General features: G+C 45.3%; 1 protein-coding gene and 1 long non-coding RNA gene across 7 annotated transcripts in view; one reads left to right on the forward strand and one right to left on the reverse strand.

The window, feature by feature from the left end:
• Nucleotides 1–13,184: 13,184 nt before the first annotated feature.
• LOC309843345 lies at nucleotides 13,185–14,684 on the reverse strand. Its single transcript, XR_014300088.1, has 2 exons — nucleotides 14,596–14,684; nucleotides 13,185–13,524 (listed from the first exon to the last, which is right to left on the reverse strand). It is a non-coding gene; the product is annotated as an uncharacterized lncRNA (long non-coding RNA).
• Nucleotides 14,647–22,662, forward strand: part of SLC44A3 (solute carrier family 44 member 3) — a 119,171-nt gene continuing 111,155 nt past the window's right edge. For 4 of the 6 annotated variants that reach the window (XR_014300069.1, XR_014300070.1, XR_014300071.1 and 1 more), the window contains exons 1-5: nucleotides 14,648–14,795; nucleotides 15,333–15,440; nucleotides 18,841–18,983; nucleotides 21,269–21,405; nucleotides 22,352–22,445. Coding sequence is in view for 2 of the 6 variants with exons in the window: in XM_082688742.1 (XP_082544868.1) it covers nucleotides 14,769–14,795; nucleotides 15,333–15,440; nucleotides 18,841–18,983; nucleotides 21,269–21,405; nucleotides 22,352–22,445 (509 nt within the window). In the remaining 4 variants the exon portion in view is untranslated. Of the gene's footprint in view, nucleotides 15,070–15,332; nucleotides 15,441–18,840; nucleotides 18,984–21,268; nucleotides 21,406–22,351; nucleotides 22,446–22,662 lie in introns of all 6 variants that reach the window. The other 2 variants (XM_082688742.1, XM_082688741.1) reach the window with 2 other exon arrangements.

The following is a 22,662-nucleotide window of genomic DNA, read 5'->3' on the forward strand; positions in this document are numbered from 1 at the left end:
GGAGAGGGAGAGGAGAGGAAAGGGGAGAAAAAGGTCATTGCTTCTGGTCAGGAAAAGAGTAAATTTTGTTTAATGTGTATATACCAAATCATTACGTGAGATGTATTTCTTACAGTAAGTCAAACTACACAAGTTTGAAAAACACTCCAGGATGTAGAGGAAAACACTCCGCTGCCATGCCGGGGGCGGGGGGTGAGCACGACTTTGCTTAACAGCCTTTTGGCAACAGGCGTTTAAAGCCTTGAAAATCTTCATTTTGACCCAGATGTTTCTGATCCAAGAATTTATCCTAATGAAGTAATCTCTCAAATGCACGTCTTTATGTAAGAATGTGTATTTCATTGCTGTTTAAATGTCCAACCCTGTGGATTATGGTTAAATACATTATGAGATATCCCACAATAAAATACAATGTAACTTTTAAAAATACTGAAGTAGATTGATCTCCATTGACCTAAAATGATGTTCAGATACATTAAAAAGAAAGAAAAAAAAAGGTTACAAGAAATTAGGTGTGGTATAATCCCAGTGTGGTGGTTGTAAATGTATTAAAGCCATGGAGAAAAGGTTAAGTGCCTGGACTAGGAGCTAGAATGTTTGGCTCTTGGCTCTGCCTCCCACCCCGCCCCTCCTCCCCAGCTGCGTGGTCTTAGACAAGAATCTCAGCAATGCAATGGAAAGAATTACTGTATCTACCCCAAAAGTTTGCTGTGAGAATAAATTCAGTTATCACATGTAAAATTCTCCAAGCAGAGCCAAGCACTTGGTTCAAGGTTCACTCAAGGAATGTTAGCTATATCTCTATCGGAGAGACAGAAATTTCGTATCAGAACTCCTAACAGGGTTCCTTCTCTGGATGATGCTCTGTTTAATAATGAATCACATTCATTAATTTATACATTTTGCATATTTAGATTTTATAATAAAAGACAATACACAGCATAAAATTAAAGCATATAACTCATTGTGTTCTAAAATGTCTTTAATGGCTTTAGGCTAAAAAATAAATAATACAGGAATAACAGTAATTCATGTTTTAATTGGATTTTGCTTACCACTAAGTGATAAGGTTTGAAGGAATTTTTTTTTTTCCCTAATAGGCTATGAATTCTGCTCTGGAATTCCATTTCCCTGATTTTGGAATTTCTGTAACTTCCGTGAATGGTACAAAGACTCTGCCTCCCGTCACCTTCTCTAAAGGTGTTCTGCCTTCTCTCACGTTATCAGTCCAAGCAAAGCTGCTGACAGAAATCCACGTTAAATTGCCCCATTACATAAGCCTCCAAGCTCCACCCTGTCCCACTATCGTAGTTTAGGCGATTGAATTTCTCTTAATAATGATGACATCCTGTCCAAAGAAAACAGTTCAATCTGAGCTGTCCTCGGTGTTTATCCATGAGTTATGAACAGAGTCCTTAAATGGCATTGTGTGCGGGTGGGGAATTCATTATTAAAGAAAACTGGGAATTACAGAAGCACGTGGAAAAAGGGATTTGAAATTCACCCATTGTTTCTCGGCTCAAAATCCACTAACATGCTCATGTATTTCCTTCCAGTCTCTTTCTTTATAGATCATCCCAGGCTGCTGTAGTCATGTTACAGACACAGTTGAGTCAATTGTCCTCTCCCCTTGGCATGACATCGTGAGTATTTGCCATGCTACCATATAATTTCAAAAACATTATTTTAATGACTGAATAACATTTTCTTGAGTAAGTTAGCCATTTCAGATTGTTTAAGTTTTAGCTGTGAGAAACAGAACCCTGAAAAAGTTTGTGAGTCATCTCTTCATGTATGTAAATTGGTTTCAGCTTTCTTCATGGATGGACCCAATGAAATTACTGGGTCCAAGGTAATAGGTACTTTGCCTTAGGATGGATGTTGTTATATTACAACCAGCCTTATTGTCTACTTTATCACCTACATTGGAGTCGCCATCATACGTTGGCAGAACTCTTTAAAAAGGCACTGTTAAGGGGCACCTGGGTGGCTCAGTGGGTTAAAGCCTCTGCCTTCAGCTCAGGTCATGATCCTAGAGTCCTGGGATCGAGCCCCGCATCGGGCTCTCTGCTCTGCGGGGAGCCTGCTTCCCCCTCTCTCTCTGCCTGCCTCTCTGCAAACTTGTGATCTCTGTCTGTCAAATAAATAAATAAATAAATAATCTTGGGGGGGAAAAAAAGGCACTGGTAATTTGAATTATGCATTTGTATGCAGCCTTGCTTTGAAGCAGTTTATAAAAGCAAGCACAGCTAAACAAATACTTTCGAAGTGGGAATGCTAGGGTGAAGAGGAAAAAATAAGAAAAGTAACAACTAGCAGGCATTGAATACTTATCGTGTATTAGGGATTGGGTTAAAACTAGTTTATCTAATCTCATTTAATTCCCACAGCAAAGAGGAAGGTATTATTATGCCTGTTTTACAGATAAGAAAACTGAGTCTTGAAAAGATTGTAACTTGTCCAATTCCACACAACCAGTATGGGACAGCGTAGATCTTCAAGCTCCAGAATTTGAGCCCTTGATTGTTGTTTTAAAAGATAATTTATTTTGAGAGAGAGAGAGCATGAGCAAGTGGGGAGGGGCAGAGGGAGAGAGAGAATCCCAAGCAGAATCCGCACTGAGCATGGAGCCCAATGCAGGGCTCGATCCCACAACCCTGAGATCATCACCCTGGCTGAAATCAAAGGTCAGACACTTAACCAACTGCACCACCCAGGTGCCTTTGAGCCCTTAATTATTATGTTGTACTTTATCCGGGGCTCCACTGAGTTCTCTTTATGAGGCGGGAGCCAAAATAAGAAAGCAAAACTGTGCATAAGGGGGACTCCTGTATGTGGAAACTTAAAAACCAAAAAAACCAGCTCATAGACGTGGAGAACAGACTGATGGCTGTCCGAGGTTAGGGGTGGGTGAAATGGATGGAGTGAATCAAAACATACAAAGTTCCAGCTGTAAAAGAAATAGAAGTCTGGGGATGTAATGGACAACATGCTGACTATAGTCAATAACAGGGTATTGCATATTTGAAAGTTGCTAAGAGAGTAGATGTTAACAGTTCTCATCCCAAGAAAACCAGTTCTGTAATTGAGAGGGGACGGATGTTCATTAGACTTGCTGCAGTGGTCATTTTACAATGTATACATATAACAAATCATTATGTTGCACACCTGAATATAAAGTTCTGTGCCAGTTATGCCTCAATTAAATGTGGCTACTCATGTAGCTAAATAAGATAGAAGAGGACAAGAGAGACAGAGTGGCAGGAGGAGCAAGAGGCACACATAGTAACGAGCAGACCCCGGCACGGGGAGTGGGACAGAGAAGGCTGGGCTGGGCAAAGTTACCTGCCCACTACTATCCCTGCAAGCTGTTCCCAGTAATTCTCAATATGATCACGTAGTACAATAATTTCTGTTCCTGGGAATGACCCTGTGTCATTAAGAAAGTGAAGGCACACATAATGATCCGGAGCAGGCACACTATTCTGTTTTATTGCAGTGCCATTTATCTCTGAAATAGCTCACCCAAAAAGCCAATAGACATGCCAATCCATGCAGGAAACGGCCATCTGTGTTTTCCCATGCTCTAAGTGCGTTGTAAGCTCTGCGATCATGGCAGTTGTGTCCTCTGGCCGTGAGTAGTAATTCACATCCCTGCCCTGGAGCCCGCTCCCGCTCCATCCCGAGCTGACGCTCAGCGCTGTGTGTGGTTTACTCCACGTGGCCCGGCGCCTCCATCATTGAACTGTGTCTCAGAACACAGTTTTGACCGAGAGCAGTAGACCAAGTGTGCAGAAGTGACAGCACGCTAGACCTACCGCCAAATACACACATTCGTATGTATGTGTGTGCATGTGTGCGTTTGTATAGATGCCAATTGTATGTTCAAGTTTGTTGGCACTTGAAGCTACCCTCAAGGCAATCGTTTGAGAAGGAATAAAATTAGGTTCAGCAGGCAGTTTGATATTTTGAGAGGGCTCATAAATAGAATAGGAGCCTTGACAGTCCGACCAACCACTCTTTGGCCGGCAGCTGGAAGAGCACGTGCCCAGACACAGGTCATGACTGACAGGATGGGGTGATGTGGGAGGAGGGGCGCCCTCTTTCTGGAAACCCGGCTCTGCAGGGTGAGCTGGTGCAGCCTGCTCTCCCAGCTCCAAAAACCACGTGCTCTAGCCCTTGTGGGCTGTGTAGTAACAGTCTGAGCCTGGGACTTGGGGAACCATTGGCACATATTTGTGAAGTAAATCATATTCATCAAAAAATGCCAAAATAGTGGAGACATTTAAAAAGTTAGACATCAGGTGTCTAGAACCCTCACTCAGAATTCTCATTTTCTGACTCCATGGCATGGCCATCCAATCAAACCCCATTCTTTTTTTTTTAACTTTTTAAATTGAGATAGCATTGACATATGACACTGCATACATTTAAGGGGTACAAAGTGTATGATAGGTTACATTTATATATTGCAACATCATCACTGCCGTAAGGTTAGCTAACACGTCCATCACGTCACAGAATTTCCTGTTCTATTTTGGGCTGAGAACATTGAGGATGGTGCCTCTTAGTAATGTGGGAACACAAATACAGTATTATCCATGATAATCTCTCCGCTATGTTTGAGATCTCTGGAACTTATTCCTCTTGCAGGTTCAAGATCCATTCCCAAAGCTGGTAGAAACCCCTGCACAGGCAGCTGGCTGGTGCGGGGAAGCAGAAAGAGCAGCGGGAACCAGAGCAGTCCTTTAGTCTTGTTTTTCCACTGCCCCATAAGCGACTTAAAGATCGTGATATCATGAGATGCCTGGGTGGCTCAGTTGGTTAAACATCTGTCTTTGGCTCAGGTCATGATCCCAGTGCCCTGGAATCGAGCCCCACATTGGGCTCCTTGCTCAGCCGAGAGCCTGCCTCTTCCCCTGCCTGCTGCTCCCCTTGCTCCTGCTCTCTCTCTCTCTCTCTCTCTGACAAATAAATAAAATATTTAAAAAAAAAAAAAAAAAGGAAGAACATCCTATCGTTCAAACACAGGACTACAGAAATTAAGCTAAGTTAGAATGATCGCAGCACTAGTCTGGTCAGAGTTGTCATATTTTTGTCTCCCTACAAACAATACAAAGAGCTCGTTTTAAAGAACATTTTGTTCCCCATCTCCAGAGATTTTTAATATAGCAGGTCTAGGTGGGTCCTGTAATCTACCTGTTTAACAAACACCCCCAGAAGATTCTGCTTCAGCACCCAAACTGTTGGAGATGGTAAAGCAGCACCATCCAGGCTGCATGCTGACCAAGGGCCAGGTAGCCGCAGCCCCAGGCCAATTAGCTTGCTCGTTGAAGAGCACAGGTGCATTCTCCCTGTTTGTTGTAAATTAACAGGTGTCTGTTTCACATTTCACACTGCTAACCTAAGCTTTTAAAAATTATGGAACACCTGGGCGCCTGGGTGGCTCGGTGGGTTAAGCCGCTGCCTTCGGCTCAGGTCATGATCTCAGGGTCCTGGGATCGAGTCCCGCATCGGGCTCTCTGCTCAGTGGAGAGCCTGCTTCCCTCTCTCTCTCACTGCCTGCCTCTCCATCTACTTGTGATTTCTCTCTGTCAAATAAATAAATAAAATCTTTAAAAAAAAATTATGGAACACCGGGGCGCCTGGGTGGCTCGGTGGGTTGGGGCCTCTGCCTTCGGCTCAGGTCATGGTTCCAGGGTCCTGGGATCGAGCCCCACGTTGGGCTCTCTGCTCGGCGGGGAGCCTGCTTCCTTCTCTCTCTCTCTCTCTCTCTCTCTGCCTACCTGTGATCTCTGTCTGTCAAACAAATAAATTAAAAAATCTTAAAAAAAAAAAATTATGGAACACCACCTGCAGTTCATGGAAACTGTTGTGAGCCACGTTATACGGTAGGCATACAATAACAATCTTTTGAATTAGCCATTGTTCTCACCATTTTAAAGATGAGGAAACTGAGGCTTATGGAGGATAAGAAGTTTATCCAAGATCGACAGCTGGTAAGTGCCCGAGCCTGGTTCCAAACCCCTGGGTCTCTCCAACTCCAAATCTGCAGTGATTCTCTGACAAATAAAGAGTATATCGCTTTTATTTTTTGTAAAGATTTATTTATTCATTTGAGGGGGAAGGGTAGAGGGAGAGGGAGAGAGAGTCTTAAGTCAACTCCACACAAAGCAGAGAGCCCGAAATGGGGCTCCATTTCATGACCCTGTGATCATGACCTGAGCGGAAATCAAGTCAGATGCATAAGTGCCTGAGTCACCCAGGAGCCCTGAGAGTACATCACTTTTAATTCTTCAGTAAGAACTTATGTTCAGTGATTTTTTAATATTATCCACGGGTGATCAACACATTCCAGCTAGTGCTAATATTCATAACATATCAAATGTCCTCCATTCTAAGACAATGTTAAGATTTGATAAGAAGAAACATCAATTTAGTAACAGCTTTCAGAGGGCATAAAATTCTACAGTAAATCTATAAACTGAGTGTAAGATGTCTCACAATTTTGGAAATGTAAAAATGCAAACATAAATAATAAAGGAAAAGATCTTAGGACCAAAAGAAAAACACACTACAATTTATGGGGATTTGACTCCCCAGCCACTAGCTTACAGCGCCACCTGGTGTAAGAGAACAGCAACTATATCAGCCCTCAACGCCAGGCCTTTGCCAGAAGCTGGTCTGAGGTTTACAATCCCCAGGGGTCTAAGAGAGCAAGTGTCAATAGCAGATATGATGTGGGGATACAGAATGAAGGCAAATTAAGAATACAAAAAATATATAAGGAGAGGAAAACTAAGGAGGATGGGAGAGAAAAAAACAAGTAGAAAGGAGTGTCCCATCACGGATCACTGTGTACCTTAATATCCTCTTGTTACAGGCTGGCTATTTTGCATATTTTATCTCCAACCTACTTTATTGATCTGCCTTGCGGAGGGTTGCTTTTTTTATTATTATTATTTCAGTCTTTTCAAATAATAAGGTTTGGTTTTGTTTTCATTGATTATCTCTAGTATATTGTCACTTCTATTTTTGTTCATTTCTGTCATTTGCTTTCTTTTTCTTACTCTGGGGTTTTGGTCTCTGTACCTATGCCATGTGATTTTAAATCATAGGATTTCTGAGCTCAAAAAAGTCATAGAAGAACCTGGCTCTTCTCTCGTGTTAGGAAGAGGCCCAGAGAGAAAAGAGGTTTGCCTAATGTCCTACAGCTGGCCACGAGCTTCCACCTCTTGACTTACTGCTCTTTCCATCCGTAGCACCGTGCCCCACCCCCCTGCGCTTCTTGTCTCTCTCTCACCTTTCCCGCTTCCCCCACCCAGAACAGAAAAAGATGAGATTGCTGGCTTGATATGATTCAGGAGAAATAGGCACACTTGCCTCTCAAAACGTTTGCGTGTAAGAATTTTTTTTTTAAAGAATTTATTTATTTATTTGACAGAGAGAAATCACAAGTAGGCAGAGAGGCAGGCAGAGAGAAGAGGGAAGCAGGCTCCCCACTGAGCAGAGAGCCCGATGTGGGGCTCAATCCCAGGACCTTGAGATCATGACCTGAGCCAAAGACAGAGGCTTTAACCCACTGAGCTACCCAGGCACCTCGCATGTAAGAATTTTTAAAACAGTACATATTTGTGTCAGTGGTTTTTTTTTTTTTCCATTTTTACAACACTACACACTTGATCCAAATGGATGGGTTAACTGTTGAATGAAAGGAAAGAAAAAGCTACAGGTAATCAAATATAATACCATATTAGAAAATAAAATTCAGGGTGGCCCACTGGGTTAAGCTTCTACCTTCCACTCAGGTCATGATCTCAGGGTCCTGGGATCCAGCCCTACATTGAGCTCTCTGTTCAGCAGGGAGCCTGCTTCCTCCTCTCTCCCTGTTTGTACTCTCCCTGTCTGCCAAATAAATAAATAAAACCTTCAAAAAAGAAATGAAAAGAAAACTCAGTGTGTCTTCCAGATGATTCTACCTGTATCTATTAAAAATTCCAACGTCAGATATTTGGTAAGAAGCAAAAATAGATGATATCTTTATGTATCAGTTATTGTTGTCAAAATGCAAATGTAGTTCTACAGTTCTGGTTAAACAGATGAGTCCTTCCAGTCATAAAGCATGAAACTGTGCAACGATAGCACTGACCCTGAGAAGGTTTGACTTCTGGGCTTTGGTCTGGCACTTGCATGCCACCCCTCTGTCTTCAGAAGCCCTGGTGACCTTGACATCCAGGTATCCTCTGCCCTCTATCGAGACCTTTGATAAGAAGAGAATCTGGTATTAGTCATTCATATCTTTGCATGGAGTTATTACTCAAATGTGCTCTCCCAAGGCCATTTGTATTCTGTTTGCCTTCAGTGTAGACTAAAAGGCCTTTGTCTCTGAGAAATTTGAGGTAGCACTGACCTCAGCACCAGGTCAGCAAAGCATGGGAAGAAGGGCTTTCCAGGTGTCTTGGAAATCACTCCACCCTCGCTATTGAAGAGCCTCCACATATCAACCTATTGAACTGACCGTGTCCTCCAAAAGTGTATAGTCCCTAACAGTGCTTCTCAAAGCAGCATTAATAGTTGTACACACACACACACACACACACGCTGTGGGCCAGTCTGCAATGGACTAATGAACAGTGTGATGCTCTGAGGGGGATAGAGAGAAGGGTATATTTCTTTATTTCTTTTTTTAAAAAAAATATATTTTATTTATTTATTTATTTATTTGACAAAGAGAGAGCGAGAGATCACAAGTAGGCAGAGAGGTAGGCAGAGAGAGGGGGAAGCAGGCTCCCTGCTGAGCAGAGAGCCCGATTTGGGGCTGGATCTCAGGACCCTGAGATCATGACCTGAGCCAAAGGCAGAGGCTTAACCCACTGAGCCACCCAGATGCCCCAAGAAGGGTATATTCCAAACCACAAGACATTTTCTTCAAGTAGCACCTGTAGCTCTGTAGTGGGTTAAATAATGCTCCCCACCCTGAAAAAAATATATCTACTGGAATCTCACTCAGAATGTGTCTTTATTTGGGATGTAGGTAGTTAAGGTAAGGATCTGAAGAAGTCATCCCAGACTGCCTCGTGTAGTCTCTAAATCCAATATAAGGGTGTCCTTATAAAAGACGAAAAGGAAGCACATGGTAGCCCAGGAAAGAAGGCCATTTGAAGACGGAGACAGAGATCAAAACGAGGCAGCCCCAAGCCAAGGGGCATTCAGCCAGCTGAAAGAAAAGATTCTTCTTTTCTAGAGTCTTCAGAGGGAGCAGGACCCTGCCAGCACCTTGATTTCAGACTTCTAGCCTCCAGAGCCATGAGAAAATGCATTTCTGTTGTGTTGGGCCACCAAATTTGGGGAGATTTGTTGTAGCAGTGCTCAGAAACTGACACAAGGTCTAAAGTCTCCCAGAACACACAAGAGGGATCAGGTCATACTTCCTTCTGTTCAGTCCTCAGTCCCAGCAAAGATGGTTCTACAGGCTTTCTGATGGCTGTGTTGTTAGAACTGTCAGCATTCATTGAAAGACTTAGAAAGAAGAAAACCGTTTCTGCAGACTGGTGGGGATACAAAGTGTCCTAGAGACAGCTACAAACAGCTGGTGAAGGAAAGTTGGACATGTCTTGAGGTTTATCCTAACAGGGCTCGCCTTGCTCAAATGTTAAACACCAAGAAGATCAGAGAACTGGTTTGTACACAAATAATATTGAAATCTGACTACCCAGGAACGGTGGGACAAAGGAAAACAGATTAGACTGAGCAGAATTTGAAGACTCAGAAATGTGTTCTACTTTTCCATATTAGAGTCAACAAGTCTGTGGTTAACTTATCTGGATAAGTCTATGAAGGGCCAGCCTCAATTTTAAAACCAAACATGAGAAAAACAATGTTGGGTGAAAAAGATCTGGACCTTCAGGCCTAGTTGATGGTCCTGCCTACTCTGGAGCCTTCAGCAACTGCCTTTCTTAGGGGAGCCCTTATTCCTGCAAGAGAAGGGACTTTATCACATCCAGCATTCCACTATTTCAACCATAGGGTGTCAGGCTGTGGTTCAAAGCATGCCGGGAGCTCAGCCACAGAGCTAGTGAGGTGGGAGTGGAAGCTTGAGGAAAGTGGGATGAGGGGTAGGAAATCTGTTTTTCCCCGGATGCTGGCTGCAAAGCACCAGGTCAACGAGACGTGCAGGCTGAAGTTTAGCTCAGACTTCGGCCCAAACCTAAGAGACCTGACCCAAAGAAGTAGTGGTCACATGCTTGAAAACAAAGTGGGCAGCCTCTGTGGTCCTAACTGCATCTCCATGCGGCCAAATTGGGACAGGGGCACAAATCAAGCACCTGCAGAGAGCAGCCAGAAGTTAAGCAAGGGCCAAAGACTTTGAAGAGATATGGATTCGATTATCAGGACAAATGTGAGAACCACAAAGAACTTAGGGCTAGACGGGCGGAAGAGGCAGTATGCGGAAGGGGATGGGAAGGTTCCCATAGAAGATTCCAGTAGAAGTGGCCAAAGTGCTACAGGAGCACCAGGGGCCCAGGAGGGTTGCAGAGGACCTTGAAGGGGAGCAAAACTGTGAGAGCAAAACTGGCTGGGCCAATATAGGTCTTCAGACACAACCATCCTAAGCCAAGCGGGGGCTGTTGCCTCTTGAAAACTCATGGGGCCAGCTGAGCCATCAGGCTGATGACGTGGGGAGTAAACGGGAGAAAAGGCAAGTATACTCACTAACAGGGCCCTGCCTACAGTAAGTGTCAGAGACTTCCTAAGTGGAGGCTCTGGAGGGGGCAGGCACTGTGGTTTTACTGTGTGTGTGTGTGTGTGTGTGTGTGTGTGTGTGTGTGTGTGTGTGTATGTAAAGCTTCAAACCCACAAAAAGCAGAGAAAATAATGCACCCCCATTTTTATTTCCCCAACTTCAGCAGTTACGGTAGATGGTCATTCTTGTTTACCCCCACACCTCTGTCCATTGCCCTTTGCCCTAGATTTTTAAAAATATTTTAAAATTTAAATTCAAGTAATTAATATGGAGTGTGTTATTGGTTTCAGAGGTAGAGTTCAGTGATTTATCAGATTTATATGATAGCCAGTGCTCATTACATCACGTGCCCTCCTTACTGTCCATCACCCAGTTACCAAATCTCCCCAACACCTCTCCTCCAGCAACCCTCAGTTTCTTTCCTATGATTAAGAGTTTCTTCTGGTTTACCTCCCTCTCTGATTTCATCTTGTTTTATTTTTGCCTGTCTTCCCCTATGATCCTCTGTTTTTCTCTTTTTAAGATTTTATTTATTTGTCAGAGAGAGAAAGAGCACAAGCAGGGGGAGTGACAGGCAGAACAAGGAGCCCGACTAGGGACTCAATCCCAGGATCCCAGGACTACGACCCAAGCCAAAGGCAGCTGCTTTAATGACTGAGCCACCTAGGCATCCCAATCTTCTGTTTTGTTCCTAAAATTCCACATACGAGTGAGATCATATGATAATTGTCTTTCTCTGATTAACTTATTTCACTTAGCATAATACCCTCTAGTTCCATGCACGTCATTGCAAAGGACAAGATTTCTTTTTTATGACTAAGTAGTATTCCACTGTGTGTGTGTGTGTGTGTGTGTGTGTGTGTGTGTATACCATGTCTTCTTTATCCATTCATCTGTTGATGGACATCTAGGCTCTTTCCATAGTTTGACTATTGTGGACGTTGCTGTTATAAACATTGGGATATAGGTACTCCTTTGGATCACTATTTTTGTGTCTTTGGGGTAAATACTTTGTAATGCCATTGCTGGGTCATAGGGTAGCTCTATTTTCAACTTTTTGAGGAACCTCCATGCTGTTTTCCAGAGAGGCTACACCAGTTTGCATTCCCACCAACAGTGTAGGAGGGTTTCCCTTTCTCCACATCCTTGCATTTCCTGAGCTGTTAATTTTAGCCATTCTGTCATTTCCTGAGTTGTTAATTTTAGCTGTTCTGACTGGTGTGAGGTGGTATCTCACTGTGGTTTTGATTTGTGTTTCCCTGATGCCCAGTGATGTGGAGCATTTTTTCATGTGTCTGTTGGCAATTTGTGTGTCTTCTTTGGAGAAATGTCTGTTTATGTCTTCTGTCCGTTTTTAAAGTGGGTTTGTTTGTTTGTTTTTGGTGTTGAGTTGTATAATTTTATTATATATTTTGGATACTAGCCCCTAAATGACTAAGACAATATCATTTGCAAGTATTGTTTTCCTTTGCTGTGCAAAAGCTTTTTATCTTGATGAAGTCCCAATAGTCAATTTTTGCCTTTGTTTCCTTGTCTTTGGGGATGTGTCTAGCAAGAAGTTGCTGTGGTCAAGGTCAAAGAGGTTGCTATCTGTGTTCTCCTCTATGATTTTGATGGACTCCTATCTCACATTTAGATCTTTTATCCATTTTGAGTCTATTTTTGTGTTGCCATAAAATGGTTGACCTGGATTTTTTGAAGCAAATCCCAGATAGTCTACTATTTTATAGAAGTTTCAGTATGTAAATCTAAATGATAAAGACTCTCCTTAAATGTAATCCTAATGACATCATCAGATCCCCAGATTCCTAAATATGAATTACTTCAGAGTATCAAATATTCAACCAGATAATCCCCTGAAAGGTCTTTCCTTTCATTTTTCCAGTTGGTTTAATCTGAAGCTAAACAATATCTCCTATTATGTGTTAAAATACCTTCCAAATCTCTTTTAATTTATAGGTTTCCCATCTGTCTTTTTTTTCTTCTTCTTCTTCTTATAATCTTTTTGCTGCTGCTACTATTGTGGATGATGTTAAAGCTAGGTCATGTATCTGGGACTCTCCCATTCTTGGATCTGCTGATGGCGTCCCTGGGATGTCATTTGACTTGTTCCTCTATTCCCTATATTTCTTATAAATTGGTAGTCAGATTCATGTAGAGTTTTCGGGTTGACTACCTTGCAGGTGGCAATGCATTCTCCACTGGTGGAAGACTGATGTCTGATTGTCCCTTTGTTGTCATGTTTGGCAGACTCTCATATCCTAAATTCTATCTTTCCTTCTGCATTTATGTAAGCCAGGATATTTCTACAAAGTAAAATCTCCTTCATCAGCCATGTGATTACCCTATAGTTTGTATAGGAGAGACAGGATATGTGCTTGATTTTTTTTCCCTTTCCTTAACCAGTTTTCAAAATAATGAGTCGACCCCTAGAAACTTCTAAAGGCAATCAATGATGTTTTATTTTTATTTAGTGCTGTTTATAAATTTCTTATGAACATGTTTGATGTGTTTCAAGATGGGATATTTATAGATTTTTCAGGGTCTGGTATAAGATGGGTCCTTCAATGTGAACAGGCTGATTCGATTGAGCAATTTGGGCGTGCCATAGTTGAGAATTCCTGGACACAGCAGGGGAAGGTATAAAGAGGGTCTTAAAGAGTGCAGTCCTGTGATAAGTGAGTTGACTGATCCATGGGTCAGAGTAGGAGCTGTTGTTCTGATGAGAACTAGTTGGGTAGTTGGTCCATTGCTCCTGTGAATGGATTCTTAGAAAATTCCTAAAACAAATAAAAAAGGTATTTGAAATATATATTTGGCATGAGATTTTCCCATGCAATCTGAGGTTTATTTATTTATTCTTTCAATCTTAGAATTTATTACCCTTAGGTCTTCAAATATTTCCTCCTCTCCATTTTTTATCACTCCTTTTCTGCTCTAGCTCTATCCTTGATATTAATTAGGATTTTTAAAATAAACTGCCTTGGGGCACCTGGGTGGCTCAGTCAGTTAAGTGTCTGCCTTCAGCTCAGGTCATGATCCCAGGGTCCTGGGATTGAGCACCACTTCCCGCTTCCTGCTCCACGGGGAGCCTGCTTATCCCTCTCCCTCTGCCTGCTGCTCCCCAGCTTGTGCTCTTTCTCTCTCTCTCTCTGTCAAATAAATAAATAAAATCCTTTAAAAAATTAAAACAAAAGCAAGTAAGCTATCTTATTTCCTTTTTTTAACCTTGTCCTGCTGCCTCTGGAGAGTTGCTGAAACTTCTTCCTAACGCTAATTCCTCCTCAGCTGTATCTGTTTTCCTATATTTATCCCACGTTATTAATACATAGCATCAACGAACATTCATTGCAATTTTTGATGCTTCATATTTCTCTTTGTTTTAGTTTCATGATTCATACACTGGTGTTGGCAAGGAACCACCCTGAAAGTGCCTGCTTGAGTACCTGGGTTCAACTCACAGTTCTAGAGCTTACTAGCATGCTTACTAGCATACGCCATCACTGCTTTGCTGGGCCTCAGTTTCCCTCATTGTTTCGCAGATAACAGTAACTTCTGCCTAATCGATTATTGAACAAAGCTTGTGAAGCCCTTAGAAGAGAAACCGGCACCTGGTAAGTGCCATTTACCGTTAGCTACCTATGACCGTTCCCCACCCGCGGGGAAGGACTTGCAGAGACTTTCTACTTCTTACTCTCTGCAGTGGCCGACCCGTTCATTTGGATCGTGGCCGGCCCGGGTCTGCGCTTGGGTCGGGAAACGGGCGGGATACCCCCGCAGGTGCCACCGCCCAGGTGGTGGAGGCCTAAGGCGGTAGAAAAAGGCTGCACTCCCGCGAACAGGTGACTGACCTGGGCGGGGCCAGAGCCGCTCAGGTGGCGCCCGGGGTCAAGGCCGTGGCTGTGTAAAGGCGGACGCGAGGCGGCGCTGCGTCTCTTCCGGCCGCTGGGCCTCCCGGCCCCGAGCTCCCCCGCCGCGGGCGCTCCGTCGGCTCCCAGTCCCCCGCCCGGCCCCGGAGCGTAGGATGCAGTGCCCCGGCGCCCAGTACCTGGTGAGCGACCTCCCCGCGCCCCGGGGCGACGGGGCTTCCCGGGAGTGGGGTGGGGGGAGGCCCCACGGGAGGCCTGGGGTCCTGGGGACAGGTTCGGGTGACCTCCTTGCACGATTCCGCCATCCCCAATTCTGGCGGATACAGCCCCCGCCCCGGCGCCGCCCAGTCCTGGGGACACCTGGCGGGAAGGACCCCACTCAGCGGCTGGGGCGGAGGCGAGGGAGAGGCTGGCTGCGGAGCACAAACTTGGGGCCGCCTGCAGGGGCGCCTCCAGGTAGGGCTTGGCGGGCGGCTGGGGACTTCAGGTCCGCTCCGCACAGAAGGGGTGTTTCAAAGTCTCTGTTGAAAACTTCAGGGGGCCACGTTAAAAAATAAATAAAAGGAAAAGAGAGGAATAAGGAAAAGAAAGAAAAGTTACTTTGAACAGTCTTCAGTACGTTTGGCTGCAGGTTGGGACCCATAGGATTATTGATCGCCCTTCCTCAAGTTCACCCCCCCGCCCCGCTTTTTTTTTTTTTTTTTTCTTTTGTCTGGAAGGCTTCTGCAGAGAGAACCCCCCGGCAAAGAGAGTGGAGACCTCAGCTTTATAGGAAATGCACAGATACGACATGGCTATTCCTGTTCTTTCTCTTCTGGACTGGTTTGGTGAGTATGGGTGCCCAGTAGGGAAGGGAGCACAGCCTGTGCCCTGAAATGACTGGGCCCAAACAGCAGTCGCCTTCCTGGTGCCTTCCCCGGGGAAGCCCAGGTCTCCAGGTGGTACCAGGTTAAGATCCGTGCTGCAGTGAGAGACAGCTGCCCTTACCACCGAAGAAACATCAGTCCTAGGGAATTCCTGTCAGGTGACTGGCTAAGTTGGACAGTCTGTCTTACAGCATCAGGCCACATACTAATGGGAGCCTCCATTAGGAAATGAGAATCACCTTTTAGGATTGTTATTTATATGCTAGTGTGTGGTCCCCTATCTGAGCTCACTGCGTGCCAGTTCTTTCACCATCCCAACCCTCCAAACGAAGTAGTTGGCACCTGTTTGCCATTCTTCTGATATAGAAAATTCCAGGGTGAGCCTATAGATAAATGGCTCTCACTTTAGCTGAGCACGGTGTACACACACTCGGTCTGTTGTGTTTAGCAGTTAACCGGGAAAGGAGCCTTTGATATAAACTCGAGTTAGATAGGTAATGATTTTTTTCCCATTCTAGTTCCAGTTAAATAGGATTGCTGGTAGACCTTATCAGGCTGTGCCATTTTAGTCCTGGGAGGGTCTCTTGGCAGCTAAATCTTGGTGCTTTGATAACTTACTTTAGAGTTATAGGTCACAGCAGGAGGAGTCCCACTCAGCTTCTGGAAAGACCAGGTTCTTGAGATGATCCATTCTGGATTGGGGCACACTGTTAGCCGTATGGTTAATGATTAATGTACAAAGCAGCATTACAGCTACCCTGTAGTAATTACTTTTGTTGCAAAGATTTCCATTTGAACAGACCCTGCTATACCATGTTTGGTTCTCTTTCCAAGTTCCTCTTTCTTTCAAAAGGCATTTTCATTTGTTGACTTTACCTACTGGTTTCTCTTGACGGCAGGGTTACTGGTACCGTGGAAGGTTGGGTCTTAAAGGTGTGACTGAGTGCTGTAGGAGCCAGGAGAGTGTGTTCCTGCACTGCATCCTCCTCAGCTTCCCTGCAGATGCTGCTGTTTCTCCGGGCCCCAAGTGTACAAAGGCAGCAAGCGCCTGTCCTGCAGGTGCCCAGCAGCCTTGACCTCAGGCTGTTCATGTTACTCAGTGGTCTTCCCTACCCCCTCCAGGGTTCAAACCTAGGACATCAGTACCAAACTCTCAGCCTAATAAGCCATCTGGGGAAAGGATTCATAGATGGCCTATCACAAAGCCTGAAGAATTAGGAACCATCCCAGAGGTGGCACAGAGCTGGAAACTGCTTTCAAATAACGTATCATTTGCACAATAGAAAGCCTTAAATATGCCTGTATTCTCTTTACTGTATTGCATTTGGATAATAATGAGAACCCTTCAAGCCGACTGGCCTTTCCCATCTTCTGCAACATTTTTTAACCACGGATGCTTAAACCAGGGCAAGGCGTGTTTTTCTGTCTCTGCTGTTAGGCTTCCGGGTTTTCTGACGCACTGATCGGTAACAAGGTGCATGCTAGATGGGGTGATTGATGGTGCTGCCCCAAGTTAGGACAGAGGAGGTTTGGGGTGGGGGGTCAGAATTACAGCCAAGTGCAGTCTGCTGCGAAGACAAAGGGTGCCGGCCTTTGTTTATATTTGCGTAAGACACAGAACAGAATGTCTCAAATTCTGGATCATGTCTGCCTCTACTTACCTCTGCAGTGTTCTCCCCCATCTGCCCTCTCCCATTCCTTTTAAAGACTCCATTTTCTGGATCTTTCATGGCACCTTGACCGTGACCTTGGTCGCCTCACCATACCTGGTATCCATCTGCTCCTGCTTTATCACCCATCGTATGGAACTGTAATTGTGTGTTGGGAATTAGAACAGAGGGATGGTTTAAAGTAGTAGTAGTAAGGGAGGGACTCGGTGTGAACCAGTCCTTCCCACTGTAAAATAAAACAAAGCTTCCAGTCCTCCCACCAGCTTCCCAGGGGAGATACTAACTACAGAATGTTGATAAGAGGAGACTACCCCTTCCTTATTAGCTCTCCGGCGGGGCGGCTGGCCCGCTTCCCTTTCCTTCAAGTCCAGACCTAGTCAGGATCTTCCCACACTCCAGAGAGCGGAAGAGGCAAGAGAAGTAGCTTGGGGCTGGGTCAGCAGCAGCCCACACCCCCTCTAAATACCGGGTGGGGGACCTGTCCACCAGCAAAGGTGATGCTCTCTTGTCCTAAAATCTGACCTGGAACTGAGGAGGTGCTGGGGAGGGCCGGGACAGAGAGCCTGCCCATCTTCTGGGCTGAGTTTCCTGAAAGCAGGCGCTCGATTTTGTTCATCTTTGTGGCCGCCTGGTGACAGTCTCTGGCACAGGCTGGGCACTTCAAGACTGTTACTTTGATTTCTACATTAGTAGCGAATGACGAGTATCTGCAACGTACTTGACTTTGGGACAACGCACCTTTGGGCCATGGGGTGTCATTACTGTACTTTATTGAGTGGTGTAGCATATCCACACTCCAGGAATGATTATGTCGGGACTGAATTACTAAATGCTCTTCTGTGCATTGTCAGCTGGGAAGCTTACCACACTAAGAGGGCATTCTGGAAGATACACAGGCTTAGTGAAGGTATACAGTGCGATGGCTGAGTGGAAATTTCAGATATTCCATATTAATGATGAAATTGGATACTACTGACTGTAGGTTGCAGGATGTTGTTGTCCAGAATTCCTGAGATCCTTTCTTTTGTGTATCTTAAGCACTTATCCCCAAACACCATTTTCTCCCTTGCTATGGGCAGTATTTGATAGGCGTCTGCTGTGTTGCCTCTGTCCCCTGAGGGTCCGAGTCCCCTAAATAGAAGCCAAAAGAAGAAGAGCGGAAAGGGTGGGGGAGGTGAGGAGAAGGGAGGGAGGGAAAAACCAGAAGGCAGGAATGAGGGAAGGAAACTCCGGAAAAGGGAAGGAAGGAGGAAGGAGAGAGGGATGGAAGGAAGCTCTGGGGAGGAAGTAGTACCCCAGGAACCCTTAGATAAAGCAAGAACCTGAGGGGGTGTTGAGTTACCCTGTTGAGGTTAGACCCACAAGAAAAAATGACAGACTCTTGGAAAAGACGGTAGGATGTGTGGGGGTGAGAACATGGAGAACAATCTGTTCAGCCCTTAAGTACGTTCTCCCTACATACCCTATTAAAACAGGTGTGAGAGTAACAGCGTCCTGACTCGGGTTCCTGACCTTGTCGCTGAAGGAGAGTACCCAGTGATGCTGGGGAGCTTGGCTTTCTCCCTGGCTGCACTCTGTATCAGCACCCTCGGGGATGGGGGTGACTCCAGGGGGCGGGGTGGAGGGTGGGGGTGAGGCGCAAGTCTTCAGCGCATGGGCCAGGCTCTCACGTGCCCCTTGGGTTTTGCCAGATGTTCATCACGGGCTACTCGGTGGCGGCGGGCGCCACAGGAAGACTTCTCTTTGGCTCTGACAGCTTTGGCAACGTGTGTGGCCAGAAGAACTCCCCAGTGGAAGGGGCCCCTCTTTCAGGGCAGGACATGACCCTAAAAAAGTAAGTGTTTCAGTCAGTCCCCAACCTAGAGGGGCTGTACTATATTTCAGAACTCTATCAGTGAGCCATTTGGAGCCTAGAAGCTAGTTCTCCTTCTAAAACTGTCAGCCTGTCTCATAAAAAGGGAGGCGTGTGTGTGGTTGGAAAGGCACAGGTCTTAGAGTCAGCCAGTCCAGAGTTCAGATTCAGCCTGTGCTACTTTTCAGCTGTGTGGCCTGGGGCAGAGTACTTAACCTCTCTGAGCCAAGTTGTCATCTTTTCAACCGGTTATTCTACTTACCTCACGAGGATCCACTGAGATACCGCATGAGCTAAGGCTTTATGTTAGCTGCTGCTGTTGTCCGTAATGGATCAGATTCATGTCCCGCTATATGATACCCGTCATGCTCCACCCACAGTGTTTTATCTCAGTGGAAATCCCTGAATCCCAGCTGGGACTTCCGGGGAATGTGTCCCAGTACCTCCCCTGTCTACACTCTCAACTACGGCACTATGGTGTCAGCACCCCCTCCATCTCTGACCCAGAAACAGAAAGAAGAAAAGAGAGACAGAAATCCCCGGAGAGACAAAAATCCCCAGCCATGATGTTTCTAAGAGGAGGACTGCCTTGTCATAATTTTTGAGACTTGATCAAGAGCACCTCCTAGGAGAGAAAATTTATGGATCAAAATAGGTCCTGGGTGGCGCAGTTGTTAAGCATCCGCCTTCCACCCAGGGCATGATCCCAGGGTCCTGGGATTGAGCCCTGCATTGGGCTCCCTGCTCAGTGGGAAGCCTGTTTGTCCCTCTCCCACTCCCCCTGCTTATTTTCCCTCCCACTGTGTCTCTGTCAAATAAATAAATAAACTCTTTAAAAATAAGGAAATAAATAGGCCCTGAATATACATTTGAAATCACCAAATGCAAATCTCAGACCAGGCCTCTTCTACCCCTGAATGTTGCTGCTGAATAGAGGAGCTTTGCCCTGCGGGACATGGACTGCTGCCTGGCATTTCCTCCTGCACCTGTGGGTCACTTACAGAAAAGAAGGAAGGGGTTACCCATGGACCCGTGCATGCTGAGAAATGGTCAGTTCCTCTTGGAATTGTAAAGTATGTATTTTATTCTCTGTAGCCAACAGTTAGAAGTAATGAGGCATCCCATCAGCAGATGAATGAATAAACCTCATGCTGTGTGTATATATACACACATACACACCATATATATATATTTAAAATGAGATATTATTCAGCCTTAAAAAGGAAGGAAATTCTGACACAGGCTACAACATGAGTAAATCTTGAGGCTATTATGCTAAGTGAAATAAGTTGCACAAAGAAAAATATTTTATGATTTCCTTCTCTGAAGTAACTAGAGTAGTCACATTCCCAGAGACAAAGCAGGATGGCACTTGCCAGGGGCGGGGGGCTTACTGCTTACTGGGTACAGAGTTTGGGTTGTGCAAGGTGAACAGCGTCCCATGGGGAGTGGCTGATGGGCACACAGCAGGGAGAATATACTTACGGGCACTGCACTCTACACCTAAAATGGTTGAGATGGTAAAATTTTATGAGTTTTTTACCACAATTTTTAAAAAACTAAGTAAAGTGTGTATGTATCATATATCCAGGAGATCTGCACCCCCACTCCAGGTCCCTGCCCTCGAGGATGGCCTACTGAGCAGCCTCCAGGGCTCTTATGCTGTTACCCCAATCTCCACAGCCGTGAAAGGTGCTGGGCATGGTCTGGGGCTACCACTGCTCACCTGGCTCATGACCCCACTAATGGCAACAACTGGCCTTGATCTCGTCCCCCAACTACCCAAGCTGGAGTGGGAAGGGTCTCATGAGCTTCCTCGTTCTCAAGCTGGGAAGCAGAGGGAGGGGCAGGCTATTAATTCACAGCCTCAGCTCTCCCCTTGTCCTTCTCACTTGCCTGAGTTCAGCTGTTTCTCTGAAGGACACTCAGGTGCAAATATGTCCTCCGTGGGCTTCACTGAGTAGTTTCTGCACTGGCCTGATGTCGCGTCCCCTGGGAGATTTAATCAGTCCCTTTGCTTCCTCATTGACTTCCTCAGGTCATCCCTTAGTGTTCTCTCCCAGGAGAGACACTGGAGCCTGGTTCCTACCCTGCACATCTCCATAGATGACCCCAATAGGTGTAATACACGGTAAATGAAGCATTTGGTTATAAACGTTTGCCTATGTTATTCCCACATTTAATAACATATGGATATTTTTAAGGTGCATAATTAAACCTGATGAGAGGAAATGCTCTAATAGTCTTCTGTTTCCTCTGTTGCATAGACACGTGTTCTTTATGAACTCCTGCCACTTGGAAGTCAAGGACGTGAGGCTCAGCTCCACTGTCCTCTGCGTGGCCAGCTGTCCTGGAGAGCAGCTTGATACCCTGGAAGAGGTCCAGCTGTTTGCAGACAACAATGGTGGGCACTGCGGGATGGGGCGCACTCTTCCCCCTCAGGCTGGGAACCACAGCGGGGTGACCACAGTGGTGCCAACCTAGAGGAGACAGCTTGCTTTGACACTGCCTTCTCTGCAAAGCTGGAAATTGCCCTTCCTTGGGGCTGCTGCTTCTTGCCTAGGAAAGGCCATAATTGTTTTCTCCTAGGCTTGTGCACTGTTCATTCACTGTTACCTGGAATTTATCTGAAACCCTAGCTGTTCTCTGCTCACTGCCAGGGAGTGGCTGTCCCTACTGAGCACAGTGTAGACTGACCTGTAGGCCCCAGAGGCAGGTTCAGACAGAGGTCAGAGAGCTCTATGCACATGGGCACATCCAGTCCTAGACAGGGGCTGCAGGCTCTGGGCTGAAACGCCAACAAGTAAGTTCTTTCATTAAAATGCTGGCCTGTGGATCCTTGCTCTAATCATGCATGTAACTGAAGTATCTGGCTCAGAGCCCACCCTTGAGATTTACGTTACAAGGATTAAACAAGCAGAGGAAAGTAGAAGAAATTCAAGGCCACCCATTGCAAGGTTTATCTGCCCATGAAATAGTGTGCCCTATTTTGAAAAAATTATTTGCAAGGCTAGGTTAAAAATAATCAACCTGGGCAATAAATCAGTTTCAGAAACCTTCAAATGATTTTCGTGCCAATCCTATCAACTTCCAGTTGTGAATCGAGATTTGGGGGGGGGGGGGTTGGATAGAGAGAGAACCTAATCTGACCTCCAGTTTGTATGATGTGTATGATCGTATGCTTTTTCTTTTTGTGTTTAGAACACCTGTAGACCTGTTTTCTAAATCTGAGTGATTAATTCCCTTTCCTTCCCGGTTTGGTGGAAGGTCTCCGGCTTTCCTCCTGGTTCCCCTACAAAGCTGAGCACAATGTAGGAAGACAGTGCAATGTGTTTGTCTTCTGCTTCCAGGGTCCTTCCTGTGTGTTTATAGTTTGAATTCCGTCAACTACACCCAGAATCCAAATGCAAACTCACTGTGTCCCAGGCTGCCAGTTCCTCCAAGGTAAGAAGCTTCCATTTTTCCTTCTCCATCTACAAAAGTCATGGGGTATTTGATGTGCATCTGTTGTTCTGTGGGTATGGTCAGAAACACAAAGGAGGTATCTGGTAGAGCCCACCGCCTAGAAAAGGCCAGGGAAAGGCAAGGAGGGACTCGGCAACAATGTCACGGACAGTGGATTCAGAACCAGGCCACAAGAGGAGAAAAGTCAACGATGAAG

This window comes from Mustela nivalis (assembly GCF_964662115.1).
Source record: "Mustela nivalis genome assembly, chromosome: 10".
Lineage (NCBI taxonomy): Eukaryota > Metazoa > Chordata > Mammalia > Carnivora > Mustelidae > Mustela > Mustela nivalis.